We start from the raw sequence: 9,694 nt of genomic DNA, 5'->3' as shown, positions 1-9,694 counted from the left end.
ACTCGCATCCAATCAAAAACCGCCACGTATACCCTGAGAATCCGAGGCAAACTCGCTTTTAACGAACCTAACCTCTCAGACTCCCGAAAGGTCATCCCCTGACCGTCAATTATTACCGCCTTCGAAGATCCAACGGTTGGGACTGAATCCGGTCTGTCAGACCATCCTCCAACCAAATTTCGCCACGTGCCGGTTCCCAACCCCTTTCCAGACACCAAAGAGATCTACTTGATTACCTGTATTACCCGGTTGCCAACCTCATTCCAACTCTCTCTCTCTCTATATCGTCGCCCATTTTCTCTTACAAAAGGCTTCCGATTCTCTCTCTCTCTCTTCTGAGAGATATCTTCTTCTTTGGGTTTCTTGGATTATCAAAAAAGCGAAGAGAAAAGGCAAAGCATCATCGTCATCGTCATCGTCATATGTGAGAATTTTTTACTACTTTTCCTCGGATTCTGTGTTCAATTATTGTTCAAGATTTATATACTTTCTGTTTTTGTCCAACTAAGTTTTACTCTGAATTTTTCCAAGACAATCTTGGTAAATTATTGGGGTTAGTTTAGTTTAGTTCGTATACCTTGTGACCGTGAATTATTATTGCTTAAAAGGGCACTCTTTTTTTCTTTTTTTTTTGGTTGATTTATTTGTTGGTGAAGTTTGTGACATTGATGATTGATCTGGGTGTTTCCGGAGTTTTTGATGTTTGATATTTATGAAGGTTGAGTTGCTTCGAAAGTGGTTAGTCTGATCTGCTCGTTGGTTTTGGGGTTCTGGGTGTTTTGGAGATTTGGGAATTTTAGTGGGACTTGAAGATTGAATTTTTATAATTTGATGGTTGCTTTTGTGGATTTGTTTTTTATTTATTTGATACCTTGAGGAACTCTAAACTGATAAGATAGAATTACCCATTTCGTGAAGCGAAGCCTTTGCTTTGCTTGCTAGGTTTGCGTCTTTAGACAGTTGATTGATACTTGGAAATTTTGGATTGTTTGTTAAGCTTCCATTTTGGATAGATTTAACTGATTTTAAGCTGATTGATTTGGAATTTGGATCCCGCAACAATTTTGAAGTATATTAGAGGATTCTTGAAAAGGGGTTGATCGATGGGGTTGTGTTGAGGTAATTTATTGTTAAGAGGATTCTTGAAAGGGGATTGTTTGAGTTAAGGGAGTTGTGTTGAGGTTATTGATTTATGAATTGGAGGGGATTATGGCTGCGGGTATGGATTTATCGCCTCCATTTACCATCTTAGAAGGTGGCTATAATAAGGATAATGTCTCAACCACAGAAGATCAGAGCTCAGAGAATTTGAATAAGTTGAAGCAAATGACAAATGGGAAACCTCCACGGCACCTATCTATTGCCCGCCATAGCATTAGCTCTATGAGGCTGCTGGGCTCACCTGATTTGGTAAGTTTATTTCGACTTTTCATTTATGACCTTTCTTTAGGAAGGTGTATGCTAAAATCTTTACTTAATGATTTTTAGTCCTTGACTTAGCTTCACAAATCAATATGGTCCTGAAGCATATAAATGTCAAATTAAAGTTTAATACCAATTTAAACCTATCATTGATGTTAGTTTTCTTATAAATATAAAAATAGCTTTATATTTTGCTAGTGAATGAGTTTTGTCTTTGGGGTGAACTGTGAGATATCTATCAAGGCCCACTAATTTCACCTACTTCTTTAAGATCAGCTTAATCCAAGTTCAAAGTTGGAAACCTCATGTTATTTTTTGTTCTTCAACAGGAAGTCCTGGCTTTGATGAAATTGCTGTGATGTATCATTTTGCTGAAGATTGCAATGCTCATCTTATTTGCATTATTATATTGTATTGATTTTTGGCCATTTGTTGTTGAACCTAATGAGAGGAAAATCAAATTTGGATCTTTCATGCAACTGCAATATATATTTTTCTTTGTCACAGCATTTGGCAAATACACTTTAATTAACTCTTCCTTTTTATGCTTCTCCAGGATTTGGACGTCAGTATTGTTGCCAGTAAATCACCTTCTGATGAAAAGTCAGATTTTTTACCTGTGTTTCGCTCAGGAAGCTGTGCAGAAAGAGGACCGAAACAGTACATGGAGGATGAACACATATGTTTAGATAATCTTATTGAACATCTAGGTGCCACAGCAGGCTTCCCTCATCCTGGGGCTTTCTATGGGGTAAGCATGTTGCATATCTACCTTACCTTGTTACACCTGTTCATTGATTAGAGGAATAGCTTATCAATGGATCTCCTCTTCCATGAAAGGCTAGCCAATGGGAGACGTGTTAACAATTGGGCATATATCTATGCAATTTCCTTAGACCGTATGGCAAAATTGTTAGTCGATATGCAAAAGCATGTGATCCACTTGATAGGCATTTCACTTTTATTATGCAGTTAAAAGTTAACATTTAGGACAATAATGGATTATTAAAATAAAGTGGCTGACTGAAGGGAGGTATATATTATATTTACACTAGGTTGGAACTTGGGAGCTTGTATATTACCACCTTAAAAGCTGGCCATGTTCAGTGAATTGATTGTTATTACTTTATGTGAACAGGTATTTGATGGCCATGGAGGTACAGATGCTGCATCATTCATTAGAAATAACATCCTTAGATTCATAGTTGAGGATTCCCATTTTCCAATTTGTGTGGAGAAGGCAATTACAAGTGCTTTTGTGAAAGCTGATTATGCATTTGCTGATGCTAGTTGTCTTGATATTTCCTCTGGCACCACAGCTCTAACTGCCCTGATATTTGGCAGGTAAGTGACCTCTAGAGCTGCTTCTATTTTAATTTTGCCTTGTGTTAGGTTTGAGCATTGCTCAATAGCATCATTAACCCAACCTATTTTTTGGGAAGAATACTAAAGCTACTACCAATTTTCTACAAAACGCATAAAAATTGATGTGGTTGGTGTCACTTCAACAACATAATAAATTATTATTATTATTTTTTTTCTTTGGGGAGGGTGATTCATAACACATCATTTTGTAAAGTTATTTTGTAATATCCTTAACATCACTCTTCCCCCCAAAGTTTGTGAGAAAAAAGTTTAGAGTTGCTTGAAAATTCCAATTTGCTATGAATTAGTTGGAGGTTTTATTGTGTTAAAAGGAAACAGAATATTTCATCTAAGTTTCCTAGTATCAAATTGTAAACATTATCAATGCTTGTGAGTCAGCAGCATTATCTCTGACAATGTTTTGATCTTCATAGGACGATGATAATTGCCAATGCTGGGGATTGTCGAGCAGTGCTAGGGAGGAGAGGTAGAGCAATTGAGATGTCAAAAGACCATAAACCCAATTGCATATCTGAAAGAATAAGAATTGAGAAACTTGGTGGTGTCATTTATGATGGCTACCTCAATGGCCAATTATCTGTGGCTCGTGCATTAGGAGACTGGCACATGAAGGGCCCCAAAGGTTCTGCCTGCCCTTTAAGTGCAGAGCCAGAGTTGCAGGAGACACTTCTGACTGAGGATGATGAGTTCCTGATAATAGGCTGTGATGGCTTGTGGGATGTAATGAGCAGTCAGGGTGCTGTGTCCATGGCAAGGAAAGAACTTATGCTCCACAATGATCCTGAAAGATGTTCAAGAGAGCTGGTGAGAGAGGCACTCAAGCGCAACACTTGTGATAATTTAACAGTTATTGTGGTTTGTTTTTCTCCAGACCCTCCTCCTCGAATAGAGATACCTCAATCTCGAGTTAGGAGGAGTATATCAGCAGAAGGGCTGAATTTACTAAAGGGTGTATTGGACTGTAATTCAGGAAAAGAAGGGGAATGGCTGAAAGATGGATGTACATACATTGGGTGACAATTGGTTGGCTGCATTTTACCCCCTAAGCTGCCGCTACTTGCACTTTCTTCTGTCACCTTTTCCACGGCTGACACTGGGCTTCATTCATGGACTTAAGATATTGTAGGATTTGATTTTCATTTCTTCTTTGAGTTTTATATCCTGTACATCTCAGAATAGTTATGAATTCATTGTTTTTTGTTGTACCAATAAGTAGAATTCATTGTTTGATTTGGCCCATTCTCCATTTCCTAGTACAAAAACCTGAAATTCTTTGAGCGCTCCACCAAGCTTTTTAAAGGGGCCAGTTTTAAATTGAAAACATAAATCAGTACATATCGCACGTTGGTGAAGGTCGGCTTGTATATTATTGATTAGGAAGTGCAAAGTGCCTTTTTTTTATTTTTGGCAAAGAGTTCTCGGACGCACTTTGAATGCTAATATCATAACATCACTCACAACTTGCCACATGAGCAAGCTATAAGTTCACACCATAAAGTTTTATTCAAATTTTATGTCTTGTGACTGTACCAAGTCATACTCTATTTCAACAAAGCAACATTTGAAAACTTTTTGTGAATACCTACATGATAATGCTAGTATCACAACATCACTCACAACTTGCCACATGGGCAAGCTGTTGGTTCACACCATAAAGTTTTACTCAAATTTTATGTCTTGTGATTGTACCAAGTCATACTCTATTTCAACACACAAAGCTACTAAGCAACAATTTGTGTAAAATAATCAAAGCATAATCAACAATTTGTGTAAAATAATCAAAGCATAATCAATATATACAAAATTTACAAGAGAATGCTCCCAACTTTTATTACCCATCCCAAAAGTATAATTGATACCAAGACCCAAGACCTTCCTTGCACGAAACATTTGTTTGAGATATGTCTTAGTCAAATTCAGCCACTAAAACTTAAAAAATAAATACATAAAATACAGTGTTTTCCATCTTTTGACGTGTTTGACACAACCACACCCCCCCACCCCCCAAAAAAAAGGAAAAAAAAAAGACCCTTTATCCCATCCAAAAAGGAAAAGTTTCCCCTCTTTAAGATGTCGTTTCAATATATATTGAATATGCTTTGAATAAAAAGTTTCCCCTCACACCTAAAACAACATCTAACTGCGTATTTTTCACCCTAAATTAATACCTTAATTGGTTATCATTCATGCACCCTAGACCAATACCTTAAATGGTTATCATTTAAAATGAATCAATACCTTAATAGGTTCAAGCTCACATGATACATCTTTCTAAAGTGAGGCAATGAACATTTTTTGTCACAAATGTGATGTCCTCTTGTAGCATTGATGTTAACTTACTTTGTAAGTTTCATAAAAATTCACTTTTTAAAGCATTTTTTGTACTCACAGGCACGATGGTAATTTCATATGGATAGAAAATTTCATTATTGGACCCAACATTAAAATTTACATCATATAAGGTCACTATTGTAATAAATGTGAAATGATCTTTTTAAACCAGAAAGAAAAAAATCAGTGGTTTGACCAAGTTATTATAAAGAACACTTTTTGTTGGTCAAGAAACAACCTTAGGTGATTCATGTTGGTAGGTATTATTTGTATGGTGTCAAAGAAAGGGTCTACTACACGACGTTATAACTCTACTCTAACTCCACTCAATTAATAATTGTGTCAAAATCTCTCAACCCTAACATTATCCATTATTAAGTGGGTTGACACAACAAAACCCATATAACATGCTTACTAAACAATTTGTGTTGGGCTGACACAAAAATGACATATTTCAACAATTTAATAAACATGTTTGTATTAGGTTGACATGGATACAACCTATTTTAATCCATTTGTAAAAATATAACCCAAAATTATCAATATATTTTTATATTTTATACACACAAATTATAATTATATCCAAGTGAATTCTACAACAATTAATACCTTAATTGGTTATCGTTCATGCACCCTAGACCAATACCTTAAATGGTTATTATTTAAAATGAATCAATACCTTAATAGGCTCAAGCTCACATGATATATCTTTTCTAAAGTGAGGTGATGAACGTTTTTTGTCACAAATGTGATGTCCTCTTGTAGTATTGATGTTCACTTACTTTGCAGGTTTCATAAAAATTCACTTTTGAAAGCACTTTTTGTACTCACAGGCAAAATGGTAATTTCATATGGATAGAAAATTTTATTATTGGACCCAACATTAAAATTTACATCATATAAGTTCATTATTGTAATAAATGTGAAATGATTTTTTTTAAACAAAAAAAAAAAAAAAAACCAAATCAGTGGTTTGACCAAGTTATTATGAAAGAACACTTTCTGTTGGTCAAGAAACAGCCTTAGGTGATTCATGTTGGTAGGTCATATTTGTGTGGGGTCAAAGAAAGGGTCTACTACACGACATCAGGACTCTACCCTAACTCCACTCATTAATAATTGTGTCAAAATCTCTCAACCTTAACATTATCCATTATTAAGTACGTTGACACAACAAAACCCATATAACATGCTTAATAAACAATTCATGTTGGGTTGAACAAAAATGATATATTTCAACAATTTAATAAACATATTATATTAGGTTGACATGGATACAACCTATTTTGTACTATTTGTAAAAATATAACCCAAAATTATCAATATATTTTTATATTTTATACACATAAATTATAATTATATCCAAGTGAATTCTACAACAATTATATTTCATGACCATATCAATTAAAGTCTTAATAGTATACCTTTTAAAAGTTATTATTTCCAATACAATGAAGTTCCACCCAAATTTATAAATACACAATCTTGAGAGAGAGAATGAAATGAGGGTATTTATTTTCTTTATTTAGGATAAATGGTTAGGAACTTAAAGAATTTCAATGATGAATTTATAATATAACCATTAAAATTATTTAAATTAGTTGTATGGACCTGAATTGAGATCCTAGCCCAATCTATGAATAGACTTAGGCCCAAAAAGCCCAAAACAATGAATTTGTAGAAAAATGGGTTGGAAAACTGGGTTCTAATGAATTAGACTAACTAGAAAATAGGTTTAAAGGAGAAGAAGATGTGAATGAGCAGGTTTATAAGGAAGAAAATTGTCCTCGGCAAAGTCCGAGGAGATCTGTTCTTATGTATTTCTTTCAAGTTTGATTAAAAAGTCAGTTATAGATACTACAGTAATTTTCCATTTTTTCTCCGATCTCTTTTTTCATTGCCTCCTCCTTCTTTTATACTGTCTCTCCTTTTCATCTCCACCTTCCACGAGCATGCCAGACGGTCAGTGTTGATACTTATCCCATTAGCACTCCTCATAAGTCCACATGTAGTAGCTGTAAGGCTGAAATCCACTGTTCAGGTATCACCTCCACATTAATGCGGCCAAAGAGTTAACTGTAGCGTATTTAATACAGAGGTAACAGCTTTCACCTCAGATATTTTTAGGACTTCTACCAATCTAATCTCACTGCAAAACACATTTTCACCAACGAAACTTCCTGAAATGTTACATGGGATGACAAATAACCCCTTCAGACCTCGGCATAGGTTAGTTGAGGATGTGCTTATCCTCAGCCCACCCCCTTGAACTGTTGTGACCGAGACTGATCTCTCTACTTACTATTGCAAACTCTTTTGACAAAGATATCACTTCCTCAGAGGGTTTGTCCTCGGATTGGGCCACAGGCCCAATATATAAACAGATAAAGAACTTCTGAGCCCAATATCCCTACATTGGTCATTTATCTCTTTAAAATTCAAATTATGTTGAATAAAACCAAAATTTATTATATGAGTTAAATACGTTCCTGTCAAAACATGTTAACTCATCTTGAGATGAATAATGAACCAAGTTATTTCGGGTTGATTGTGAGTTAAGTAGGTTTACACAAAATTAACCCAACAAACTCATTTACATTGAACATTACTTGTAAAAGATTATAGTGTTCATGAGTTGTGTCAACCTTCACCCTGACAATTTTAATAGGTCCTTCAAAAGATATAATAATATTAGTATTATTTTTTTAAGCAATTTATTTATGAGGTATTGAAATTAAATCTTGAAATTGTGATTTCTATAAAATTTGAGGGATTTTTTTTGTGTGGATAAGTTGATAGTGGGGGAGGTGGCAATGGAGTCACTGATTTTCATTACAGCTAGACTATTATACTAGAACCCCTAAAACTTGAGTTATGGTATGGAAATTTATTAAAAGAAATGGTGCAAAAAGTGTGTTCTAGTGGTTAAAGGGTCATGCGATCAACTTAATTTGGTAGCTTAATTTGGTAGGAGTTTTATTCGGTTAACCAATTAATAAAGATAAAAGAAACAAAATAAAAGCTTGGTTTTCATGGGGAAGCTGCAAAGACGGCAATAATCTCTGGGTATAGGGCTCATTTTCTTGCCAACGTCACAATAAGTTTTTGCCAGCATATGGTTGAATCCACGTAGAACAATGTTCGGCCAAAACAAAAAAGAAGAAAAAAAATCAAATTTTGACAAGTGCCAGTGCAGCAATTGATAAATGGAAAATGTTAAAGATAATACGAGTTTTATTACATAAAAGTATATATAAAACATACAAATTTATGTGACAAATCTCAAAATACATAGTGCTTAATTTGTAGCACTTCTCTAGAAAATTTATAGTTGAATCAATTACTCCATCACATTAGGCATCAACAAGAATATAAATTAAATCTCAGTTGCATTTTCATTACAATATTTACCAATAATTAGATTTCCCATTTCATAATAATGTGACGAAGAATATAAGTTAATTATTGGTTATCATATCACAGACAATAGATTAAAAATTAAGTGTTTGTCTTCAAATTTAAAAATAAAAGAATGAAGGTTTTTTTTTTTTTTTTTTTGGGAAATAAAAGAATGAAGTTTGAAAAATAATTCAACCTCTTTTTTTTATTTTTTGGGAAACAAAAATAATTCAACCTAAATAGAGGTAAAATATTGGAAAATACTTATAACTACTAAACATGGGAAAATCACTAAAAAAAAAAAAAAAAACTACCACCCAACATAAGAAGATCCGAGTCTAAGCAATTTAAAAGATTTCAAATGACCCAATTATTTGGCACATTACAAACAAATTATTAATTTTTAATAGAAACAATAGATTTTCAACCTATAATATTTGGTCGATTGTTTTTTATCATCAAATGAAGGCAATAGTTGATTTATTGTGTAGACGAGTTTTAATCTAAAATCTCTAATTTAACAATAAATTTTTTTACTAAATAAGCTAACTGAAACCAACTACAAACTTCCAATCATATTATGATTTAAGTGATGGTGAAATCAAACAATGACAAATAATGCCATTGTATTTTTATTGGAAAAAAAAAAAAAAGTTAACAAGCTCTTGGTCTGCCTTCTTAATTTAGGCACTTGCATTAGTATTTATATAATAATAAAAAATATCACATTTTAACCAACTAAGTTTAAAATTCACCCACATCATACATGTCATGCAAAATTCTGTAAAAATACATTGTTGTAATAGTAATTGTGTAAATTTATACTAAAACTATTCATTTTAGATTTAGTTTTTATTATTTCTTTATGTATTTTGATGATGAAAGAAAAGAGTGGATGATAGTTATTATATAAGAATAAAAATAAATAATTAAAAAAATAATATTTTAATGAAATATAGCGGATAATAAATAATTTAGTGTAGACTATTTTAAAAGATAAGTACATAAAATAGATTAAAAAAAAGTAAATTTTTATACTGAAAAAGGAAAAGAAAAAAGAGAGGCATGATATCATGGGAATGCTATCTTTTTTGTTAAAAAATAGTCAGCAGTGTGATGGCAAAAGTTACAGTGCTTAATCAAGGTGTTTCAATAC

At 33.2% G+C, this 9,694-nt stretch overlaps 1 protein-coding gene across 2 annotated transcripts; it reads left to right on the top strand.

Annotated features, from left to right (window-relative positions):
- The first annotated feature begins 272 nt into the window (after positions 1 to 272).
- LOC115974674 (probable protein phosphatase 2C 27) lies at positions 273 to 4,160 on the top strand. Of its 2 annotated transcripts, none has more exons than XM_031095140.1 (4): positions 273 to 424; positions 1,979 to 2,173; positions 2,561 to 2,766; positions 3,222 to 4,160. In XM_031095140.1, the coding sequence occupies exons 2-4, from the start codon at positions 2,087 to 2,089 to the stop codon at positions 3,823 to 3,825; spliced, it is 897 nt and encodes a 298-aa protein (XP_030951000.1). In that variant the 5' UTR covers positions 273 to 424; positions 1,979 to 2,086; the 3' UTR covers positions 3,826 to 4,160. The 2 variants fall into 2 exon arrangements, with proteins under 2 accessions (XP_030951000.1, XP_030950999.1); XM_031095139.1 differs by having other exon boundaries at positions 327 to 1,410.
- Positions 4,161 to 9,694: the final 5,534 nt, after the last annotated feature.

Source organism: Quercus lobata, chromosome 2 (assembly GCF_001633185.2).
Source record: "Quercus lobata isolate SW786 chromosome 2, ValleyOak3.0 Primary Assembly, whole genome shotgun sequence".
NCBI classification, from domain to species: Eukaryota; Viridiplantae; Streptophyta; class Magnoliopsida; order Fagales; family Fagaceae; genus Quercus; species Quercus lobata.
This window is presented reverse-complemented; position numbering and strand designations above follow the sequence as displayed.

What these genes read in the sequence shown, in the direction of transcription:
- LOC115974674 (XM_031095139.1), top strand. Translation starts at nt 1,210, where the DNA reads ATGGCTGCGGGTATGGATTTATCGCCTCCATTTACCATCTTAGAAGGT. An exon ending in ATCCTGGGGCTTTCTATGGG is followed by an intron (nt 2,174 to 2,560) that starts GTAAGCATGTTG and finishes TTATGTGAACAG; the next exon opens with GTATTTGATGGCCATGGAGG. An exon ending in ACTGCCCTGATATTTGGCAG is followed by an intron (nt 2,767 to 3,221) that starts GTAAGTGACCTC and finishes TGATCTTCATAG; the next exon opens with GACGATGATAATTGCCAATG.